Consider the following 25,424-nt stretch of genomic DNA (forward strand, 5'->3'; position numbering starts at 1 on the left):
TCTAACTTATTTTCTGTATGTATAGATTTGTAAAATATTCAGAAAATTATGCAAATGTCCTGTCAATTCTAATTCTGAATCACTATAATTAATTAATCATCTCTGCTCTGCATTTTCATCTTGTACAAATATATTTTACTCTTGAGTTATGCTTGGCTTCTTGAATTTAAAATCTGTACTGAGACAGTGACCAAGGGGTACTTGTGCATATTCTGTCTTTGCGCCTGATTTTTAAGCCTTAAAAATAATAACCTGATTTGCTCATGGTTTATTTTCCCATAGTTCTGGAATTCATTCATCGTGTTAATGTTGACACGTATTGATCACAACTCTGCTGAACATTTCGACCAGAAGGGAATAGAATTGTAAAGACAATTTATCACAGGCATTATTTTTTCCCCAACAGTGGCTTTTCACAGTCCCACACTGAAGATTAAGAAGGAGCCACAGAGTCCCATCTCTAATCCAAGCCTGTCCTGCCGACATAAGCAACCATACCAGTATGGCAATGGGGAACAGTGCCTTTATGCCAGGTTGGTGTTATGCAGTAATTATCATAAGCTTCATAGAAGTAATTTTGGGGAGAGAGAAGTTCGTTTTGCAATGCACAATCAAAAAGAAAACAACCTTTGGTTTTATAGAGGAGAGGCTGGGAATGTAAGAACGAGGTCATTTGGTGTCTAAGTGAAAATGATGATAGGAATGGATGTTCAGAAATCAGAAAACTACCTAACATAATCTAAATTATGACAAATGAAGTGATCTAAGCGAAATTACTGTGAAATTAACCCTCTTCCCAGCTATTTTACACAGAATGAAGTTGGCTGCAGCAAATGCTATTGTGCAGGACTCAAATCCGTCATTTACAGCAGATCCTGCATTTTTATATAATATTTACTTTTAAAAGTTATTTTTCTGCTTGTTTTTTTCTTATGACAAGCTATAAGTAAAAGCTCAGTTTGGCAGCACCAAAGAATCTTTGAATTTTATTGTACAGAAGGAAACGTTCAGCTCTTCAAGACTGTGCCAGTCTCTATATCAGAGCAATCCTATCAATCTCATTCTCCTCTCTTTCCCCACAACCCTAAAAATAATTCTTCCAAAAGCACTGATTTTCTCTGTTTCCACCACCCTCACACTAAGCAATCATAAACCTTTTTTGGGTTTGAAGGAAGAAGGAAGATAAATAGAGTAGTTTACTTAGCATTAAGATACTAGACAACTGGAGAAGCAAAAAAGTATAATGTTGTGGAAGTGATAAGATGGGAAACCTTAACCTGATCTGAATGTTCTAAATGAATACATCACCTTTTTGAACTTTGGATGTTATTGTCATAACGTTGCAGTTCCCGATGTTATGACCCGATTAAGTCCATCAATGAGTTATTTCTGTCTTTGCTTCATCCTCCTGTGTTTCAGCTATATAAAAATACATGATCAGTCTGTGTGGAAAGGAATCTTTTATAAAGGAAATCATAGAACAATGGGTGGCCTTCACATTGCTTCAAAATATAAATATCATTTTCACATCCGCAAAAGAGTCTCCTTAATCGTTTCCTTGGGATCCATTTCTGATTAAAATAATTTTTAAAATAACTGGAATGAAGTTTTTTGTTCTCCCAAGGAAATGGAACTTTTTGATAATTCTGTTGTTCACCTGTCAGCAACTTCATTCTGCTTAAAACAGCTGGGGGTTAATTTCACAGTAATTTTCCTTAGTTCACACTAATCTGAAAACTGTTAGAGAAGGTGCCTCAGGATATGCCTGCATTACAAAAATAAAGATTTTGGCATTCAATCACATGTGGTATTTATTTAATGTAAGAGCTAGTTTAAACAAAGCTTGTAACTGGAGTCTGGTCGTTACAGTACATGAATAGTGTTTCAGTCAGACTGAGAGATGCAAGTTTCAATGACTATCTCAACCAACTTCGGCCTTTCCAATGTATAGTTTATCTGATACCCCCTCAAGATTTAGAGGAGAAGGGTGTGGAAATTACTTCCAGCAAAAATCAGCAAACTTCAGCAGGTTGACCATAGAGCAGTGCAGTACTGTGCTTGGGAGATGTCTGCAGTTTAAGTTGCATATTCCAGACTAACAGGGCCTCAGCAGAAGTTTTGCCACAGGTTGAGGAATCATGTGGCAAGGTAACAGAGCAAAGTTACAAAGATATGTCACCACATTCTACTTGTGGATCGGGTTCCTGACTCTTCAGGCACAGACTCAATGCAATATCTCCCTCAGTGATTCATAGGTTCGACAGGAGGTGATACTGTAACACATGGCATTAAGATGCAACTGAGCCTTCACTGAAATGTTTGCTCTAACTTCATGAATGGTAGCACAGACTGAGAGGAAATGAATTGCTGTTAAACGTACATGCCTATTTTAAACACGATTTAGCAAAATTTAATATCTGAAGTCTTGTAACCTAATATTGTTGATACTAGATTTCAAATGCCACCTACCTTAAACACAGCAGAATGCTTGTCAAGACCGGCTGTGTTTCCTCGATGGGGATCATTCATGAGCTTAACAGGAATAGAGAGGATGCTGTTGCATATGTTTAAATTTCTCCTTGCTGCTTCCAATATTTTTATTGCATGTTTGGCTTGGTCAGTATTTTGTTTTTCCCTATGCTTTCTTGTACCGTCAGTATTGGAATGCACCACCCATAGATCTTGTATTTGAATGTGTCAGCCCGCGGCAGGATATATTAGTAATGGATGAATAAGGAATTTTTCATGCATTCATAACTCTCTATTAAAGCAGGCCAAAAACTAAGCTAAGATTAAGATTAATAATGTCCAATCTATGATGGCAATATAGCATGGCAGCTTTTTGCATAAAATCCCAGTGTTCCAGGCATGTCCCGTTATCAATAAGCTGACCTGTTGGTCTGATTACATTGAGTGGAAACTAGACACAAGGCTTTCTTCTGATTCTGTAAATATGACCAACTGCTTGTCAAGACTTACCAAGTTCCTCTCTACATAGGCAAATGGCAGATAAGAACTCTGGATAAAGATTATATTAATCTTTTTAGTCATATATATTAAAGTGAAGATTTCACTGTGTTACAGTTCAGTTTGATCAACCTTTCCCTATGTTTGCACATCCAGAACTATGTGCTATATCTCAGCAGTATGTGCAGCTCTGCTCAGAACTGCAGGCTTGGAATGTAATTAGATGAGCTCTTTAATTCTTGCCTTTGTACTCCCAATAAGGCAGAAATTTCAGTGAATGCAGAATAAGCTTTCATGTCTAGAGCTATTGCAAGATAAGCAACAGATCCGAATCCAGAATCACTCCTCAAAATGTTGACACTTTAGACGGATATGAAGAACAAAGTATTGAGAGCAATGGAGAATGAAACGTTAGAAGGCAGGGTTGAATACATGAGCAAAAAGAAGGGTATTAAGAAATCTTTTGGAAAGAAAGCAGGATATATTGAGGATTTGGGTGAAAGGTTTCAGTTGACCAAGTTTTTAGTAACTGAAAGAATACAGAACTCAAGTATAGAAAGGAGAAAAGGATAGGAACTAAGACATATGACCAGAGGAGATTGTGTTATTGTGGATGGTGTACGCATACTTCAGGAAAACTTGAATGAGAGGCAGCCTATATATGATGAAGGGAACAGGGAACCAAGATGAAGTCCAGGAAATGACCTTGAACATGGAAGAAATCATTGAAGGAGATGAAATATGTTAAAGGAATTCCCCAAAACAAAAAGAAACAACCTTTAACAAAGTGCTGAATATTTCAGGAATAATGTAATAGAGAAATATTTGTGCATTGTAGACAATATTTTGCTTATGCTTCCTTATGCAGTGCCTATGAGAAAAAGCCACACGTTGGTCTCAACTCCCCAAATCATGGGAACCCTTCAACTACCCCATTACAGCAAGTCTGCAATAAATCCACTGTGAACCCCAGACGGGACCACGGCTTTTTGAATCTCCATACACCCACTCAACCTATGTCCAATGGGAGATACCCAATGGATCACAGGTACAGGTACCAGAGATACCAAATCACATTTATGTTTTCTTATTGAATATGAACAGGGTTCCAAAATATTTTACAGTTACTTCTTTCTATGATAAGTTGTTTGCATCATATTATCTTGTCAACATTTGCCTGCCTAAATTTCACCTCTGTTAAACGGTGTAAAATGTATTACGTATGCATATCTTAAACTTATAATGATAGAGGGGGAGATCATTCTGCTAATTAGATCTAAGCTAGATCCCAGGGAAACAGTTCCGTTCCTCCTCCTCATATTCCTCTGCACTACTGCAACCTGTTCTCCCTTACACAAGTCCGTTAACTCCCCTTTGATTTTTTTTCTCTCTGCCATTGATCCGCACCAAACACCTGCAAGAAACCCATGTTATCACAGAACATTTAAACTATACACAAACAGATCCAAGGTCAGGATAAAACCTGGGTGTTTGGAGCTAAGAAGCATCAGGACTATCTACTTTCTCTTGCCAGGCAATTAGCTTCTGCCTATTATTTTCATTAGGACAATGTGATTTCATATAACATACTTAATGCTGTGTGTTGCTGGATAAATTCAGAAATAACCACAAGCAATCATTCTGGTGTGGTTGAGTTAAGCTAGTGACATCCAGTCTAAAATATTAATTTACAGTAAGCAACTGCTGGGATTTCATTTGGAGGTGGAAAAGGCTTACATAACACAGTTTATAAAAGGCCACTGCAGAACTCACTACAGATCCCAGAATTATTTAGTTATGTATCAATCTCACGTGGTGTTTGTGTTTTTAACCACATAGGGCACTTTGGTAAGAGTGGTAGGAAAGCTCCCATCATTGGAGCTGCACCTGATGCTGCTCTTTCGACTCTCAGTTGGGTCAGGGGTATTTTAGCAACATTGATAAGTTTTGCATATTGGCTCCTCCAGGCTTTGCTGTTTTCAATCTTAAACACATTGAATAAAGCTGTGAGGAAGGAATTAAAAAACAGAACAGATGTATGGCATTCCATCGCTTGAACCCGTTCAATAAAATCATGGATGGTTGTTTACCTCAACGCTCCTTTCCCATATTAACCCAATAACCCCTGATCCCCCGAGTACACACAAATCATGCTTTGAGTACATGTAAATGATCCTCTATCTAAGTGGTAGAGAAAGTCACAACTTCACTGTCCACTGGGTAATGTCTTCCAATGTCTTCTAATCTCATTCCAGACTTCAGCTCCAGAAATGATCATCAATTGTAAATTCAGAGGCTGCCTAATTTTGTTCTTTAAAATTTCAATTAACTTAGACACAAAAATCCATTAAAGACAGCCTGAAAATATTTTCCATTGATCATATAAGGACATGGGAAAAGAGAAGCAGGAGCAATGCAAACCTACCCCATCGCTCAGAAAGATATCGGCTGATCATACACTTCACATTCATGTTCCCGACCCACTTCCTTTTCCTTTGATCTTTTTGGTGTCAACTTCAATAAACTCTATCATTCAATATATACAACACTTGCATGTGAAGATGGTATGCATATCAAAAAGAGTTGTGTAAATATTTGAGAAATTTAAGAAGTAACTGTATTGGTATCTGATCCTGTGCTTGTGCCTAGCTGTTAGGGGGTAGTTGTGTTGTTAAGATATGTTATTCCAGTATGAGATATGTTGGTTAAAAAAAATCCTTGCCAAGTTTTATTTCCATACACTTGATATACTTCAAATAAAATAGGAAAAAGGACCTTAACATATAAACAATAGTAGACCATTCAACCCCTCAGACTGATTCTACCACTCAGTTCAATCTTGCTGATAAAATTTCTTAATGCCATATACATAGAACAGTACAGTAGAGCAGCAGGCTTTTCGGACTGCTCTGTCTGCTCCAGCCAATCTACCTGCCATCTACCAAATCTGGTCCCATTAATACCATTGCCTGATCAAAATAGACATAAGTATTTGGATTAGTGACTATGATGGAAGGAGAACTTCAACAAAATAATAATAATATTCAGATTTTGGATAATGCTGATTTGATAAGCTGTATGGTTTTGTCTTCCATTTTCTTCCAGATAATGAGATACATATTTAGAGTTACAGTCGGCCCTCTGTATCCGCGGATGCTCAAGTCCTGTGTATAAAATGGCGTAGTATTTGCATATAACCTGTGCACATCCTCCCGTATACTTTAAATCATCTCTAGATTACTTATATTAGCAATGTAAATGCTATGTAAATAGTTGTTATACTGTATTATTTAGGGAATAATGACAAAAAAAAAGTCTGTACATGTTCGGTACAGACGCAACCACCGTAGCTCTTCCGCGAACCCTGAGCAGCGAGAGTGGCGAAAAGCAAAAATAGCGTTCAGCGTTTGTTTTGCAGCGAGCCGTTATAGAGGCAACGCACACCCCGAGCAGCGAGAGTGGCGAAAAGCAAAAATAGCATTCAGCGTTTGTTTTGCAGCAAGCCGTTATAGAGGCAGCGCGCACCCCAAGCAGCGAGAGTGGCGAAAAGCGAAAATTGCATTCAGCATTTGCCTTGCAGCGAGCCGTTATAGAAGCAGCGCACACTCCGAGCAGCAAGAGTGGCGAAAAGCTAAAATAGCGCTCAGCGTTTGTTTTGCTCTCAGCATCAAGCCGCCACAGCTTTGAACTGCGTGAGATTTTCGCTACGACTGACAGTGCTGCAATGATTGCAGAAAAGTATGACTTTAATTTTGAGAGGGCACGTAAGTTTAGGGCAGGTTTGCAGGATGTTTTGAGTGTTTACAAAGAACTGTATGATAGAAAAATGCGTGAACCTTCCAGTGTGCTCGCTGTCTTTCCGATTCTGGTAAGTGAAACTACACTGTACACACATTATTTCTACTTTATATAGGCTGTGTATTTATCATATCATTCCTGCTTTTACTATATGTTAGTGTTATTTAGGTTTTATGTGTTATTTGGTATGATTTGGTTATTTTTTAGGTCTGGGAACGCTCAAAAATTTTTCCCATATAAATTAATGGTAATTGCTTCTTCGCTTTACTTTCGGATAGCGGGGGAAACCTGTACAATGTAAATGCTATTTAAATAGTTGTTACACTGTATTGTTTAGGGAATAAGAAGAAAGAGAGAGAACTTCCGTTATTTTTCGATCCCGATCCACGGTTGGTTGAAACCACGGATGTTAACCCACGGATACGGAGGGCCGACTGTACATTAAAAAAATAAAAGGATATATTAACAGTGTTTAAGGCAGATGATCTGAGGAGATTGCTAAGGCCATTGGGATCAAGGCTAGATTATGAAAGTCAATTCTTGGGAGGCAGGAAAGATGTGATGGATAAATCAGTATCCACAAAGAGCTCTTGTACTTACTGTAATCACCAATTTCATATTTGTTCTCAGCTCGCAGTTTCAGCAACAGCCTTTGGAGCTTTGCCACCGTTTTCCCTCTTCCCAAACCATGAACAGGGAAGCACCTCTGGGATACCAGCAGCAAATGTCTGAGCCCTGTGTCTCATACCCACAGCACAGTTACAAGCAGGAGTATCACGACCCAATGTATGAACAGGGAAACCCAGGCAATGCTGGCAGCCAGCGTTTCTCCCACTCCATGGTCATCAAGCAAGAACCTCCAGATTATGCATATGACCCAGGTAAGACAGTCTCTAGGGTCAATCAGATGTTCTGGTTAGACAACAAAACATGGTCAAATCTTCCTCTGTGGAAAGAAGTTGGAAAGGCTGGGCAGATACTTTGAAGATGATAGAAATTTTCATAATCAATGTTTGGCTCCCAAGGAAAGGAAAGTGATCAATGTTTTCCAATGTATTAGTACAGACCTATATTGTTGAAGGAAGATGTCATACAACAGGGACAGATTAGTAGAGGAATTTTTATGTTGTAGATGTTGAGTGGAATGACCATCCTCCCGTATGCAACAGTGAATGAGTTAATGACTCAGAGGTCAACTTCTGAATATGCATGTCATCTGCAGCTGGACTACTGAGTTGAACAGCTTCCCATTGTCCTGTAGATCAGTTAAACCTGAACAAAACCCATTAGCGCAGAAGAAGAGCCAGGAAAATGAGGAAGTCTTGTTTATCACTGCTCTGCACTGAGAGTGGATTGGTTGTGGAACTGTTGCTTTGGACACCATCAAGAACCAAATGGAGCTGAATTCTGTGGGTGGGCAAACTCAAGGACTGTGCTCCACATTCCCTTCCCAATGGTGGTGTCAAAGAATTTAGATAAAAAAGGTTACTCATTATGCTCCCATCTATTTTAAATTTCCTCAAATTCATTACTTCACATTTAAATTCAATTGGCTGCCTTCTGCTCAGGTGACCAGGCCATTTATATCTTCCAATAGTGTAAAGTTTTCCTTCTTTTGATCAACCAGGCAACTACTTTTTGTATCATCCACAATCTTCTTTATCATGTCATATAGATATTCGAAAAAAAACGAGAACAAAAACAACCTCCCAGTCACAACACCAGCTGTTCACCATTATTCTCTATGATTTGCCAGAGAGTGAGGTTGGATTCAATTTGCCACTCTCTTTTCAGTCCTAGGGCCATTCCCTTTTTGGACCAGCCCACATGTGGGACTATGTCAAAGCCTTTCAAAATCCATATGGACTATGCCAAATGCACTCCCCTCAATGACCTTCCTCTGAAACTTCAATCATTTGTCAGACAATATTAGTAAAGTAAATCCTTTTTTACAAAAACAAGTCAATGTCCCTGATTACTTTATGCTGCCTTAAGTGAATCTGTTTCTTAAAATGGATTCCAATAACTTGCTCATTTCCAAAATTTAACAGGCTTGTAATTTCTTCGTTCAGCCCTTCTCCCTTTTTAACCAGCTGTAGAATTTTAGTAGTCCTCCAATCCTCTGGCAACATTCCAGTAAGCGGAGCGATTGAAATCTTGTAGTCAGAGCTGGAGTTGTAGTGTAGGCATTTCTACCACAATTGTTCAAAGAGCAAATTAACCTCAGTATTCCCCTACTGGTTATCTCTTTTTATTACTCTGTGCCCACTTGATTAGGTACCTCCAGTGCACCTGCTTATTAATGCAAATATCTAATCAGCCAATCATATGGCAGTAACTCAATGCATAAGCATGCAAACATGGTCAAGAGGTTCAGTTGTTTTTTTAGGCTAAACATCAGAATTTGAGTGAAATATGGTCCAATTGACTTTGACCATGGAGTGATCATTGGTGCCAGGCGGGGTAATTTCAGTATCTCAAAGATTGCTGATCTCCTGGGATCTTCATACACACCAGTCTCTAGAGTTTACGGAGAATGTGCGAAAAACAAAAAAAAACATCCAGTGAATGGCAGTTCTGTGGGTGAAAATGAGACAGGTCAGAGGAGAATGGCCATACAGATTCAAGCTGACGGGAACACAACAGTAACTCAAATAACCATGTGTTACAACAGTGGTGGGCAGAAGAGCATCTCTGAATGCACAACACATCGGACCAGCAAAAGACCATGAACATACACTTAGTGGCCACTTTATTAGGTAGAGGAGGTGCCTATTAAAGTGGCCACTGACTGCAGCTCCCTTGTTACACAATATCAGTGGCAAAGATGAATAGGAGCCCTGGACAATTTTCCCTTCCCTAAGGAAGGGGCAGTGCAGTCAATTGAATTGAGATTTGGTTTCTCACCACATACTGCACTTAATGCTGCACTACTCAAACACAGGATCATTATTTCAGATGCTGAAACAGTTAAGTACCTCATTTGTAAATCATTGTTTTTATCATTTAAAGTAAGCAGTGAAATAGTAACTGCTAAGCAATTTGAAGGGATCATAAGCAATCTATTTTCAACTTGAGCGATAGCAGTTAACTGTAAGTTGAGAGCTACTGAGCATTTTTAATTGTCGTCAATTAAATTCATGACAACAGGATTTGGCAAAGTGATAACATCAAATCTGTAGATCATCTTCCAACTTCTTCCAGGGAGATAAATAATGCTTCAGACTTTTTCCTCTTAAGCTTCACCACAACAACTTGTAACAAATTGAATATGTACCAAATTCTGGCTTTCCAATGTAGAAGGTTAAATTGATGCAATGGTAGTCTAGAGGCCTGGACTGTCAACCCAGAGACCTAAATTCTAATCCCACCAATACAAATGTGGAATTTAAATTTTAGTTAATAATTTGGTAAACCAGAATCCAAACAATCTTAGAAATGATTATCACAAAAAAATCTAAGGAATTGTTGTAAAGTTCCCTTCAGGAATATTATTTGGCTCTTCGTCCACCTCGTGATTGATCTCTTTAATTGCAAAGGCCTTTTTTTTAATGTTATCATAGCCTCACTACAAGAAGGATGTGGAAGCCATAGAAATGGTGCAGAGGAGATTTACAAGGATATTGCTTGGATTGGGGAGCATAGGTTGAGTGAACTCGGCTTTTTCTCCTTGGAGCGACTGAGGATGAGAGGTGTGCAAGATGATGAGAGGGATTGATCGTGTGGATAGTCAGAGGCTTTTTCCCAGGGCTGAAATGGCTAACACAAGAGGACACAGTTTTAAGGTGCTTGGAAGTAGATACAGAGGAGCTATCAGGAATAAGTTTTTTATGCAGAGAGTAGTGAGTGCATGGAATGGGCTGCCGGTGATGGTGGTGGAGGTGGATACAATAGGGCAGCGGTCCCTAACCTTTTGCACACCGCTGACCAGTTTAATACTGACGATATTCTTGCGGACCGGCCGACGGGTGGGGAGGGGATGTTCAAGTTCAACAGTGCGTGACAGGGAATGAGGAAAGGTGCAGCTGACTCATATCGCCAAATCATATCGTTTCCGCACGGCCCAATAGCACATGCTCGTGGCCCGGTGGTTGGGGACCACTATGACAGGGTCTTTTAAGAGACTCCTGGATAGGTACATGGAACTTAGAAAAATAGAGGGCTATGGGTAACCCTAGGTAATGTTTTTGAGCCAAAGGGCCTGTATTGGCTGTAGGTTTTCTATGTTTCTATCATCTTCTCAATGAGTAATTTGGGATGTGGAATAAATGCTGGTGATACCTAGATCCAAAAAAAAAGAATAATTAAGAAGACAGGGCTGTTGAAAGTCATACCACATGATAGTCATAAAAATTATTAATAAGTCTGTGCTGTTACTGAAACTTTGCTAAACATTGTGCATCACCTTTTGCGTTATAGAATGGAAAGAGGCAACAGGATGGTTCATGTTGTTTAAACTATTGTGTACTTAGTAAAGTGCAAATACAAATGTCAAGTATGACTGAACAATCTACGTATAGCTCATCTTACCAATGAATGTCAATAAGCATCCTTGGTGAAATCCAGCCTGCTGTTTCTTACAGGCAGTTTTGCAATTTGTTTTTAGCTGTATGATTCAGAATGTGGGAAACAAGAAAGGCAATAGTAAGAAGCAAAATTAGTATAAAGGGAAGTAAATCTTAAAATCGGAGAGGCAATCTAAAAATGCAAATCAGCAAAATAATTATGCACAGAGGGTAGACTTTATTCCAGGCAATATGAAGAGACATGTCACATCTTCCAATTTGAGGTTCTTGCATAAGGTGATATACAGGCTTGTTCGGTTGTAATTTGATTAAAGACAAATCGTTAAGGTGTTTGCTGCAGTTGGCTGTAGTTGAGATCCTGGGCAGGTGCACTGCAGCCAACTGGGAGCACTGCAGGTGAACTCGAACAATTTTATTGACACCACAGCGCTATCAACAACAGGAAATCGTTCCATCTCTCAAACTCTTCCCTGTTCACCTCCTTTGGTCATATGATCAAAACATGATTTCATGTTGCTTTCCTGTATTACAGTACATACAGCAGCTACCAGAGCCACTCCTCCACAGTGCTCACGACAACCTGACAACTCAGTTTGGAAAGTATTATTTTCTGTTTGGTTAATCTGCTCACTTGCTTTACAGAAGCATGGGTCAACTTCACAGTTCCAGGGCCACTGTCTGGTTCCACCCTGATGAAGGGTCTCAGCCCGAAAAATCAGCTGCTCATATCCCTCCATGGATGCTGCCTGACCTGCTGAGTTCCTCCAGTAGTTTGTGTGTATTGCCTCAGATCTCCAGTCTCTCTCTTGCGTCTCTGGTTCTGGCGGCTGATTTCTTGGGTAACCCCCTTCTGCAGTCTGGCACTGGGTTAATGTTCAGGCAGAAAGAGAATGACCTCAGCCTGTGACTGCTGAGACATGGCATGAACTTTGATGTCCTGCGGTAAGGATAGGGTATGATTACTGGGTCAAGAGATATGGCAGGAAGCTCCAAATTCTAGGTTTTCCTCTTGGGGTGTAACAGAGGCTTACATCTGCTCCAATGTGCCCTAATGATGATCCTGACTCAAGATGAAGGAATAGTGCTTTTAAGCAGGTCAGTTACACACATTTTTATCAAGCATCTTCCTGTCTATGTTGCCAAGATGGAAACTGTGCCTAAACCAGCCGAAGAAACAGTACGCTATAGTGGGTTTCTAGGATTGGTTGTTTCTCCCAGTACTCTGCCTTTGCTAATAATGCCATGTGAGCTAAATATATCTGACTTCAAGTGACACAAAATACCATTGTGATCCCCTTTATCACTTTTTCTAAAATAGTTCCTTGTACTGTCTAATGTGCTCAGTAGGCTTTGTCACACTGTAATTTAAGACGGGCCAACAGTTTATGCAAGAACTCAGTTGGAGAATTCAATTGACGTAAACACTCATTTTTTTTTTCTTCAACAGCCCAATTCTATTGAATTTGAAGTTTATAGTAGCTGCCAACTGTTACAATGGATAGCCTAGAAATTAGATTGCATCTGTTTTTAGGGTGCTGCATTTAGTACTAATGCATTTTCAGATTCCTGCACAATCAAATTGCGACATTGACCAAGGAACTGTCTCAAATGGCAACAGGATGGTGGACACAGAGACAAGAGCTAGAGTCTTGCATCGCAATCCCAGCTCAATACTGATCTTAGATAGTATCTGTGTGGACTTTGCACATCCTGCCTGTGACTGCCTGGGTTTCTTTCGAGTGTACCCATTTCCTCCCACATTCCAAAGACTTGCAGGTTGGTAGGTTAATTGACTAACATTTGTTACCTCTAGTGCGTAGGTAGGGGTTTTATCCAAGGAGAGTTGAATGTGGGGAGAATAAGAAAACATTAGGAATGAAGATTTGTCTAAATGGGTACTTGCAGGTCAGTGTGGATCCGGTGGGCCAACTGGACTGTTGCCGTGCTCTACCTCTCTGTGACATTACCTATAATATTAAAAGGAGCTCTAATGAGCATGCAAGTATAGTTAATGGTTACCTGCACTTTGGAAAGCCAACAATGCTGGCAGGTCTCAAAGCCTGAGGTGATACCTTATCTTATCATTGAAGTCAAGCTCGCCTTCCTTTAAAAATAAAGTACCCGCAACCTATGTGATGTTGCGACAGGCAGCAAATTCAGAATCAGAAGCGGGTGTATTATCACTGACTACTCTATACTATGAAATTTGTTGTTTTGCAGCAGCAGTTTAATGCAATTAGGAGACCCAGCAGAGATCTGCTGCGCCTATCTGGAAGCACCCAGTGGTGAGGAAGTGACCATAACCTCCACAGAGGCAGGAGTCCAGGCACAAGAGAGTCTGACAACCCTGGAAACATGTGAAAAGCATTTGAAAACACAGGCCACTGGAGAGATTCAGCTGGGATGTGGTGTCTCTGTGGGAGCTTTTTGCTACCTGCCCAGAGGTCTCCAACCCACACTAAGAAGCCATCCACAGTCATAGAGAAGCCGCCAGTAATGGAGAACTGCTGGTGGAGTTCAGCAGAAGTACCTGTAGAATGAGAATTTCAGCAGCAAAGTACTGAAGAAAGCACTTTCTGTTGGTTGTTGTGGACCTTGGGAGCTATTTAAGTAGCCTGCAGTCACTTCTGAAGGCAGTCATCAGATCTTCTAATGTCAGCAGAGTGTATCTTTAAACAGCGATAAAAGCAACAGACTTGTATAATGCGCTTTGAATTCTATTGAGACTGTTCTAATGTGATCAAATGTTCCAGCTTCCTCTCCAGTTCATAGCAGTATGAACAGATTTGAACCTTATGCAAATAATATTGTCATTAAGTGTGCACCACCTGATGCAGGAAAAATGGCAGGTGTGCTAATGTGAATTGCACACAGAAGTCCCCAGTCTAATCCTGCACTTGGCACAATTTCACCCAGAAATGACTGGCGGCACAACCTATTTGAGGCCAAGTCAAGTTTGGGCAAATAGCATATAAACAAAAACAATGCTGCTGCTGATTTCAACCTCAAACACTTTCCACAAACTTCTCATAGCTTTTCTTGATAAGAGCAGGATTTGAATTTTGTCCAGAGTCCTCAATGGTAAACGTTATTTTTAAAATGTTTTGTTTATTTAGCGATACAGTGCGGAACAGACCCTTCCGGCTTGCTGAGCCACGTCGCCCAGCAACCCATCGATTTAACCCTAGCCTAATCCCAGGACAATCTACAATGACCAATTAACCCACTAACCGGTATGTCCTTGGACTGTGGGAGGAAAACCCACGTGTTCACAGGAAGAACATGCAGACTTTCTTGCAGAGGAAGCCGGAATTGAACTCTGAACTCAGACGCCCTAGCTGTAATGGCATTACGCTAACCACTATGCCAGGTTTATTGTTTAACTGAACTTTGTTTATTTTCACTGAAAGACTGTGGTTTTGTTTCTAGTTCTCTTTGTATTTTCCATTTTTAAGGGAGTCCGATTGTTTCCTGCCAAAGTTGCAAGGCCAAGTTAATTTATTTAGGAAAAACTTGTGAACCGACAGCCTGTCTGTCTACTGTTGATACCCTTCAGGTATCCGAAGCTTACAGCCCTTATCCACTCCCACTGAGACTTTGTTCCATTATCTTCAGTGACTGCCTCACCTCTGGGAACAACCAGTAGGGGCTTGTTTTTCTGTGAATGGAGGCTGCAGCGTTTCATTCATAAAATGGAGGTTGGAAAGGCTAAAATTCCAGCTGGAATTTCTGTGGTGTAGAATTTCACCAGACGTTTCCTCTATAAGGGCACATGATTTCAGGGTTAAACGAGCATGCTTAGTAAAATTGGAGATGGTGTTAAACAGCCCAGCTACAAAGGTTTTGACCAGATGTTAGTTCAGCTGCAGCCCATTGCTTAGATTTACCTCAACCTTGCTGAATAAATAACACATTTTCTGTCTTTAATTTGTTCTTACTCTTGTTGAAAATTTACTTGTGGATAAAGGTAACCTGGGGCATCACATCCTGTTATTCATTTTTCCCATGTGGGCGCTGTGCGGCTACAGCTATTTGTGCTCAGGAGGCATCACAGCAGATCCCCAGTTAGCTCTGGCCTACCATCCCATGCCCTCATTTACAGGAGGTTTTTGGGGGTTTATTAGATAGAAAGGTACACCTGTATTTCTATAGAAATGTCCACTGCCTCAGAACTTGACAAATCAGTTTACAGTAGTTGAAATGTTCTGAACACAAGAGATTCTGCAAATGCTGGAAACCTTGGGCAACACACATAAAATGCTGGAGGAGCTCAGCAAATCAGGCAGCAACTATGGAGAGGAGTGAACAGTTGCCATCAACTGTTTATTCCCCTGCCTGGCTTGCTGAGTTTCTCCAGTATTTTTCATGAAATACTTTTTGAACTGTACTCAATGGTGCTAGTTAGGAAACATAGGAAGAAGTCTGTGCATGGTAAGCTCCCATAATGTCATAACTCATTTTTACAGCATAGGAGGCCATTTGGCCCATTGAATTCATGCTGGCTGTCAGATCAATCCCAGCCATCCCATTCCTCCCCCATCAACTCCACTCTGATTAGAGATCATTTACTGCAGCCAGTTTACCAGAAAGAAAACCAGAGCTTCCCAGGGAAACACATGCACTCACAGAGGAATATGCGGACTCCACATAGACAGCACCGGTGGTCCGATTGAAACCTGACAGCTGTGAGAAGCAGTATTAGATGTTCAATAGGTACTTTCCCAAAGCTAAGTGGTAAATAAGCAGATACTCTGCATAAGTGACAAACATCGTCCAGGATGCTGGGGAAAATTCCTCAACTCTGCTTTAGCTATGGGATCTCTCACAACCACCTGATAGCAAGATGATCCAGAGACCCAAGATGAGTTTCTTCTTCTGCTGCTACTGCACTGTAACACAACCATGTGTGAGAGTCTGGTTGGGCCTGAGGGATAATACAGTAACACACACAAAACACTGGAGGAACTCAGCAGGTCAGCAACATGAACAAACAGATGGCATTTCAGGCCGAGACCCTTCATCAGCATGGAGGGTCTTCTGAAGAAGGGTCTCGGCCCAAAACATAGACTATTCCTCTCCATAGATGCTACCTAGCTAGATAGCAATTTGTGTGTGTTTCTCTGGGTTTCCAGCAGCTGCAGAATCTCTTGTATTAAGGATATTACAGCATCTTCTGTTAGGGAAGAAAGGAAGATGACCCAGGCCGAAAGAAGAAGTTGTATTCCTTCTCTGGGCCTTTTTGAAGCAGCTGGTCTCAGCTGGGTGACCGCTTGGATCCTGCAACCACTTCCTGCACAGGCTAGAGAGAGAAAGGAAAAGACAGTGTGAAGCTTCTGGTTAGTTTTCAGTAGCTCCTGTTCAGATGTGTTGCTGTCACAGGTTCGGCTATGAGAGATGGTGATGTTCTATACAGCGGAATGGCTTTGGGGCTGTATCAGCTTTCTTGTGTCTAACATTTATTAGGTCATGCAATCACAGACTCTGAATACAAATTACTGACTAAATCCAATAAATTCAAACAGACTCACGGAATTCCTGTGATGTGCTAGGAGTTAAAACCACATAAGGAAGACAAAAGGATCTATGTTTTACAGAACAGTGGCCCAGTTCAGAGGAGGACTTCGAAGAGTGGTAGATATAACAACTTTGACATCTGGCCATTGAAACAGTAAAGTATCCCTAGGTATTTCACAAACACAAGAGATTCTGCAGATACTTGAAATCTATAAGTCAGACAGGATCTACGAAGGAGCACAGACAGATGATGTTTCAGTCTGAGACCTTTCATCAAGGCTGAAAAGAATAGAAAGTATTTTGCAGGAATATTGTCACTGAGAGTTTGATACTATACAGAGCTCCATGGGTAGATGCCTGGTCAAAACATCACTGTTGTTGGCTGAACCTCGGAGAATGAGGAGGAGGCGTAGAGGAGTGAGGTAGGTCAGATTGTTGAGTGGTGTTGCAACAACCTCACATAACATCAGTAAGCCCAAGGAATTGATTGTGCGTTTCAGGAGGGGAAGCCGGGAGAATACACGCCAGCCCCTGTTGTGGGGTTAGCGGTGGAAAGCGTGAGTAGCTTCAGGTTCCTCGACATCAACATCTCAGAGAATTTATGTTGGCCCAACATATTGATGCAATTACAAAGTAGACACGCCAGTGGCTTTACTTCATTTGGAGTTTGAGGAGATTTGGTATGTCAACAAAGACTCTTAGTAAATTTCTGCAGATGTATGGTGGAGAGCATGTTGTCTGGTTACATTACTGCCAGGTGTGGAGGCTGCAATGCACAGGTTCAAAAGAGGCTGCAGAGGGTTGTTCTCGGCCAGTTCCATCACGGGTGCAAGCCTCCCCACCATTTTCAAAAGGCGATGCCTCAAGAGGTTGCATCCATCATTAAGGACCCCTCACCATCTAGGATATGCCCTATTCTCATTGCTACCATCACGGAGGATAAAGACGCACACTCAATGTTTTAGGAACAGCTTCTTTCCCTCTGCCATCAGATTTCTGAATGATCTATGAAGCCGTGAATACTACCTCACTATGCCTCTTTTGCACTACTTAATTATTTTTTTTATTGTAACTTGTGGTTTTTCTGCCCTGTACTGTACTGCTGCCACAGAACAAATTTCACAACATACGTCAGTTATAATAAACCTCATTTTGATTCTGAATGTCTTAAAAGGGTTAAAATGTGTAATGAAAAGAGTTAGAAGTTAGTTTCAGAGTTTTGGACTTCAGCTGCTGAAGGCTGACAGCCAGTGGTGGAGCAGTTAAAATCAGGAATACTCACGAGTGCAGAATTGAATGACCATAGCTATCCCAAAGGGCTGGAAGACAGGCGGAGCTAATGAACTGGGGAGAGATCAGATCACCGGGGGATTGAAATCAAGTATAGAAACTGTAAAGTCGGCCATTATTTAATCGGGAGCCACAAAGCTCTGGGTTTTAGGAGAAAAAGACAACGCAAGTTAAGGCACAGGCAGCAGTGTATTGGCTGGGTTGAGATTATATTGACACTGAGTACTGAACAACCACTTTGCAGCTTCCCACCACAAATCTCCCCAGAGTCTTCTGGATACTGCCAGATCAACTCCAGCCACCAGTGTGCTGGGCACTCGCCTTACCCCAAACTCTGTGCCTCCCCAAGTATTGAAGTTACATATTAATGACAAGAAGCTATCAAAGCTTTCTCCTCCTGCGCTGCCAATGATGAATGATTGGGAGCTCCATTGGACCAGGAAGTACAACTCTCTGCATCAAGATCCTATGCTATCACCACCTCATTACATGGGCAAAAAAACAGTAACAACCAAATAGGGAATTTTAAGTTGCAAAGCTATTTTTGAGCCTCTTTCCTCACTCTCCTGTTGTTCTTCAAAATAGAAATAATAGCTTTTTCCTTTGCTAAGTAAGGGATAGTAAGGCTGAGACTGGAACCTTTCCTGCATTCCCAAATAAAATGAGGGAAGCAAATTGCACATCTGGAAATCTTCCAGACTCATATTTGAAAGGGGATGGATGGTAAAGCTGGGTGATGACTAATCCAATGTGCTCTATAATTATGCTTTTGTACACATCACTTATCCAAATTCTCTGTGAAATCAAGCACAGGAATCCTTTTTTGATATGTGGCTTGTGTTATGTCTTCATGGAAAAAAATCATTATGAATGGAGAGATATTGGGAGGGGATTTCCTACTGTGCGACCTTTGCATTGAATAGATTCCCTTTTATGGTCTGAATTTATGAATACATAAATTGTTTATACACCAGTTTCAGTTCAGGCACGCACTTTTCATAGCTTATTAACTCTGTGATGACCATAAGGAAGAGGAACTTAGTCTGCTAATAGATGTGTCTTCAGGTCTTCCCCCGTGGCTCAGTGATAAAATATACAGTACTGTATGGAAAAAATAAATACCTGCATTTACAGTATGAGAAGAAGTTATTGTGGAAATCACACAATGTTGCTTTCAAAGGTGCATTGCACCTTCAGGCTGTAGATTGAAGCTTTCTCTGGGCAGTTATGTCAAAAGTACCTGAAACATTGTGAACTTCAGATTATCACAACATGTAAAATATCCCAAAAGTCCTACTCTTTGTTATAGGATCTAATTATGATTTTAATATTTTGTTTGTTATTTTTCAGGATGCAAAATTTATTAACCAAGCCAGCATTAGTTGCCTCTCTGCAGCTGCCTCTGAGAAAGTGAGGCAAAATCTTAAACCACTATAATCCTGCTGGTGAAGGTGCTCATCCAAATGTGGGAAGGCAGGGACTGTAGGATTAGACCCAAAGAAAATGAAAGGAATGTCCCAAACTCAGGTGGTGTGGCTTGATGGGGAAGCTGGAGATGTGGATGATGGAGATGCCATGTAGCTGCTGTTTTTGTCCTTCTTTATTGGTACAGGTGTGGGTTTGAGCACTGCTGCAGGAGCAGTAATTTAGTCATACATAGTTCATCAGCAAATAAGGCCATAAAACATACTGTAGGAGCAGATTAGGCCATTCAGCCCATTGAGTCTGCTCTGCCATTCCATCATAGCTGATTTATTATCCCTCTCAAACCCATTCTCCTGCCTTCTCCCCGTAACCTTTGACACCCTTACTAATCAAGAATAAGTCAATCTCCACTCTAAATATACCCAATGACTTGACCTCCTCAGCCATCTGTGGCAATGAATTCCACAGCCTCACTGCCTCTGGCTAAAGAAATCCCTCCTCATCTCTGTTCTAAAGGGAAATCATTCTGTTCTGAGGCTGTTGATGTCCCCACTTCTGGTTTCATAATGGAAGGAGTGTCATTGGGGATGGGTGGGTTCAGGAAACCTTCTTTGTAAGTACATTCAATGGCATGAGAGAGGAACTGGCCGAAGTTGACTGGAAAGGGACATTTGCAGGAAGGACAGCAGAGCAGCAATGGCTGGTGTTTCTGCGAAAAATGAGGGAAGTGCAAGATAGACATGTTCCAAATAAGAAGACATTTTCAAAAGAAAGAAGGACATTACCGTGGCTGACAAGTGAAGTCAGAGCCAAAGTAAAAGCAAAAGAGAGGGCATACAAGGAAGCCAAAGCTAGTGCGAAGATAGAGGATTGGGAAGCTTTTAAAAACTTGCAGAAGGAAACTAAAAAGGTCATTTGGAAGGAAAAGATGAATTATGAGAGGAAGCTGGTGACTAATATCAAAGAAGAAGCTAAAAGCTTTTTTAAGTATATATAGGGTAAAAGAGAGTCGAGGGTAGATATAGGACCAATACAAAATGACAAAATGAGGCATTAACAATGATCTTTCAAGAATCGATAGATTCTGGCATTGTACTGGATGACTGGAAAATTGCAAATGTTATTCCGCTATTTAAGAAGGGTGGGAGGCAGCAGAAAGGAAACTATAGACCTGTTAGTCTGACATCAGTGGTTGGGAAGTTGTTGGAATCGATTGTTAGGGATGAGATTATGGAGTACCTGGAGGCACATGACAAGATAGGCCAAAGCCAGCATGGTTTCCTGAAAGGAAAATCCTGCCTGACTAACCTATTGGAATTTTTTGAGGAAATTACAAGCAGGGTAGACAAAGGAGATGCAGTAGATGTGGTGTACTTGGATTTTCAGAAGGCCTTTGACAAGGTGCTACACATGAGGCTGCTTAGCAAGATAAGAGCCCATGGGATTACAAGGAAGTTACTAGCGTGGGTGAAGCATTGGCTGGTCGGCAGAAAACAGAGAGTGGGAATAAAGGGATCCTATTCTAGCTGGCTGCTGGTTACCAGTGGAGTTCCACAGGGGTTGGTGTTGGGACCGCTGCTTTTTACAATGTATGTCAATGATTGGACTACGATATTAAGGGATTTGTGGCTAAATTTGCCGATGATACAAAGATCAGTGGAGGAGCGGGTAGTGTTGAGGAAACAGAGCCTGCAGAGAGACTTAGGTAGTTTAGGGGAATGGGCAAAGAAGTGGCAAATGAAATACAATGTTGGAAAGTGTGTTGCATTGCACTTTGGTGGAAGAAATAAACAGGCAGACTATTTTTTAGTTGGGGAGAGAATTCAAAATGTAGAGTTGCAAAGAGACTTGGGAGTCCTTGTGCAAGATACCCTAAAGATTAACCTGCAGGTTGGGTCAGTGGTGAAGAAGGCGAATGCAATGTTGGCATTCATTTCTAGAGGTATCAAATATAAGAGCCGGGATGTGATGTTGAGGTTCTATAAGGCACTCGTGAGACCACACTTGGAGTATTGTGTGCAGTTTTGGGCTCCTTATTTTAGAAATGATATACTGACATTGGAGAGGGTTCAGAGAGGATTCACAAGAATGATTCCAGGAATGAGCGGGTTACCGTATGAGAAACGTCTAGCAACTCTTGGACTGTATTCCCTGGAGTTCAGGAGAATGAGGGAGGATCTCATAGAAACATTCCAAATGTTAAAAGGCCTGAACAGTTTCGATATGGCAAAGTTATCTCCCATGGTAGGGGAGTCTAGGGCAAGAAGGCACGGCTTCAGGATTGAAGACGCCCATTGAGAACAGAGATGCGGAGAAATTACTTTAATCAGAGGGTGGAAAATCTGTGGAATTTGTTACCACGAGCGGCTGTGGAGGCCAAGTCATTGGGTGTATTTAAGGCAGAGTTAGATAGGTTCTTGATTAGCCAGGGCATCAAAGGGTATGGGGTGAAAGCAGGGGACTGGGGATGACTGGATGAAGTGGATCAGCCCATGATTGAATGGCGGAGCAGACTCGATGGGCTGAATGGCCTACTTCTGCTCCTATATCTTATGGTCTTATGTTCTAGAGCTGTGATTATTGAACTTCAACTAAATTATAATTATTGAACAGTATATTATCTCGCACTACATACCTAATTTCCTAACAGGGATACTTAAAATGCTATTTTGAAATCTGACTTTTTAATTGTTTATCATATTTTAGCTTCTACTTTAATCAAAATATGTATGTTGCCACAGTTATTTAGCACTCTGTGTAATGTTTGAGAAGTTAGTTAACATTACATCCTGGCTGACTGTGTGAGACTTCTTTTACTTGGCTGGCTGCTCAGTCTGTTTGGTGTATCACACGTATGCTGAATGCCTGGGATCACTCTGACAGCACAAGGGCATCAGAATAGGAGAAGTTCTTGCCATTGAAGTCTCTAGATCTTTGTGAGCAGCTTTTACTAAGGTACTGGGAAGTATCATTTCTCCTCACCGCAAATTCTCAGTCAATTTAAAACCCATTTGTAAAAGTTGAATTCATTGAGTAATGAGAATATTAAATAAGAGTGGAGTTATATCTAACATACACTCAGTGGCCACTTTATTAGATGCCTCTTGTATCTAATAAAGTGGGAACTGAGTGTCCATTCATGTCATGTTTTGAATGTATGATCATGCTCTAGCCCATTAACAAGGCATTTTCACCCACTGAATTGCCACTCAATAGATTTTTTTCTTTTTTTTGCATCCTTCTCTAAGCTCTATAGACCGTTGTGTGTGAAAATCCAAGGAGATCAGCAATTTCTGAGATACTCAAATCACCCTATCTGGCACCAATGATCATTCCGCAGTCAAAATCAATTAGATCACATTATTTCCCCATTCTGATGTTTGGTCTGAGCAACAGCTGAACCTCTTGACCAGAGGTCTTTATGTTTTTATGCATGGAGTTGCTGCCACATGATTTGCTGATTATAGGTGTACGTAATAAAGTGGCCATGGAGTGTATAATGCACTTATCACTTATTGCATGCATTATTTCTGCAAATTTCTGTTTATAGTCGCCATTTACTAATATTTGTCTGTACACTAATACTCAATTAAAGTAGGCAAGTTTATTGTTATCCCTGCTGCTGAATTACTGGTGAAACTGCAGGACCTCATTATAACCAACAACAATTTGTCTTTTCCCTAGATATTCCTGGCTGTCCTTCCATGTACATGCCTACTGAAGGTTATCTTACTCAATCCAGCAATCCCGAAGGTAAAATCACAGAGTCAGTCGAGTAACTCTTCTGTAAGAATATTAACTTCCAAAAATCAGGATAGCTGTTTTACTAATGTACAATGTCAACAATTTAAATTGAATAAGTTGTTCTTAAGGATTGAGTCTAATCTGAAGTTTACATTGTCTACACAAGTGTCTTTACATTGGGAGCAGTCACTTCAACCACAGTGGGTTTTCAAGTTTCCTTTTTACATAAAAGACTATTCAGTCCATCAACTTCATGCCCATTCTCAGAACTATCTTTTCAGTCTCATTCCCCCTCAATTCTCCTTACCTTATTCTCACACGTACCCACTACTACCCTCTGATTCTGCTATGACACCCTTCATTTACAGCAGCCAAACAATCTAATATCATCATGTCTTTGGTTTGCACTATGAAACTGAAGCAGCCAAGCAGAACCCACATGGTCATATGGAGAATGCGCATGCCACAAATTGAGCACCAGAGGCCGGTATCGAACCTGGGTTGGCTAGAGCTTGAGATAGCAACATTACCTGTAGAGCTACTGTGTTGCCCAAATTCTGCGCAGTCCCAAGCTCCTGAATAATAATGTTCTTAATGTAGTCAACAGTATTTACCCTGTTTTGTCAAATATTTTATAAAATTTAAGGATCAAGGATCAACTTCATTTGCCATATACATTTACATGTTTTTGGAATTTGTTGTGGTGTGTTGGCACAACATGTAATTAAAACAATATTTAACAATTATAAGAATTACATAAAAATGAAGTTTAAGTACAGATATGGAATAAAATATGCATAAATACATAAATACCAGCATGTGAACAGCATTATAAGAAGAAGTTTAAAATGTTTACAGTGCAGTGCAGTGACTGAAATCACAGAGGGGGTGGCAGTGGCTAACTAGAATGGTTGATCAGATTAATATGAATATGTTATTCAAGGAGATATTGGTTTAAGCACTGGGATGACTCAGACTTTTTGCAATGTTTTGACATAGACAAGGAAATTGAATGTAATTAACTTGTGAAATTAAAGCTATGGGATGATGAATCTTCTGACTGAATATCAATTTATTCACAAATTTGTTTTTTGAATTTGAAATTCCAATGTGAGCTTTTGATTAATTCTTAACTAGTTCTGTTTTTATTTGGAAGATATGCTAGTAACAGTACCTAAATTTTTCCTAACTTCTCCCTTCCCTATTGAAAGGAGGAGCCTCACATGTCCAAGGATCATGTAATTATTTTTCAAGTACCATCTTAAAAAGTGAGATTTGGCGAACAGTTTCATGATGAGAGCCATCATAGCTGGGGCTGATTCCTTTTACAGTTGTGAAAGACCGGGAAGAGACTAGGAGAAGGAACGCTGACCTCACTTGGTCCCCTTCTTGGCTCAATCTCAATGAAGCCATTGTACCATCTCCACCACTGCCAGAGCAGAGATCAGACCGCACTGCACAGACATCACCCAGTTCACTGCAGTATGAGCTAGACATTTACCAATGGAGCTGTAGAGGAACTATTAAACATATAAAAGACATCATTAAATATTGTCCAGTAGCTTCAATGCACCTCCTTATTCTGCTCAGCTTTCCTCAGTCTCCAAATGGATAATTCAGTGGAGCTGTCATCTGGATATTAACATAAGTAGCAGTGTCTTATAAAATCATATATAAATCTCCGTAGAGAAATGGCATACAGATGGGTCAGAGACACAGTTTAATCTTTAATCAGTACTACACACATAAATTTCTATAAAGGTTCCATTATGTAAAGTTTCACTTGATGGGACTTAATGTTCTATTGTCCAACTCTCTTTAAAGAGATCAGTTTGTATTATTGAAAGGAATAGGTTGGAAATGGAGGGATATAGACCATGTGCAGGCAGGAAATGAAAGGATATAGACTATGTGGAGGCAAATGTGCAGTGTAAGTAGGCATCATGGTTGACACCGACAGTAAACTGAAGGGCCTGTTCCATGGTCTAATATTGGTTAGGCCACAAATGGATTAGTATTTACAGTTCTGGTTACCAAACTACTTTGTATAAGAAGGATGTGATTATACTGGGGAGGGTTCTAAGGAGATTCACTGGGGATGTTACCTGTAGTGGACCATTTCTGTAATGAGGAGACACTGGGTAGGCTGTGTTTGTTTTC

General features: G+C 40.5%; 1 protein-coding gene across 6 annotated transcripts in view; it reads left to right on the forward strand.

Annotated features, from left to right (window-relative positions):
- etv4 (ETS variant transcription factor 4) overlaps positions 1-25,424 on the forward strand; it is a 206,793-nt gene that overhangs the window by 139,577 nt on the left and 41,792 nt on the right. For 3 of the 6 annotated variants that reach the window (XM_072248641.1, XM_072248639.1, XM_072248640.1), the window contains 4 exons: positions 407-533; positions 3,836-4,021; positions 7,396-7,646; positions 23,205-23,273. In XM_072248641.1, the coding sequence (XP_072104742.1) occupies positions 407-533; positions 3,836-4,021; positions 7,396-7,646; positions 23,205-23,273 (633 nt within the window). The remainder of the gene's footprint in view (positions 1-406; positions 534-3,835; positions 4,022-7,395; positions 7,647-23,204; positions 23,274-25,424) is intronic. The other 3 variants (XM_072248642.1, XM_072248643.1, XM_072248644.1) reach the window with 3 other exon arrangements.

This window comes from Mobula birostris, chromosome X (genome assembly GCF_030028105.1).
Source record: "Mobula birostris isolate sMobBir1 chromosome X, sMobBir1.hap1, whole genome shotgun sequence".
Lineage (NCBI taxonomy): Eukaryota > Metazoa > Chordata > Chondrichthyes > Myliobatiformes > Myliobatidae > Mobula > Mobula birostris.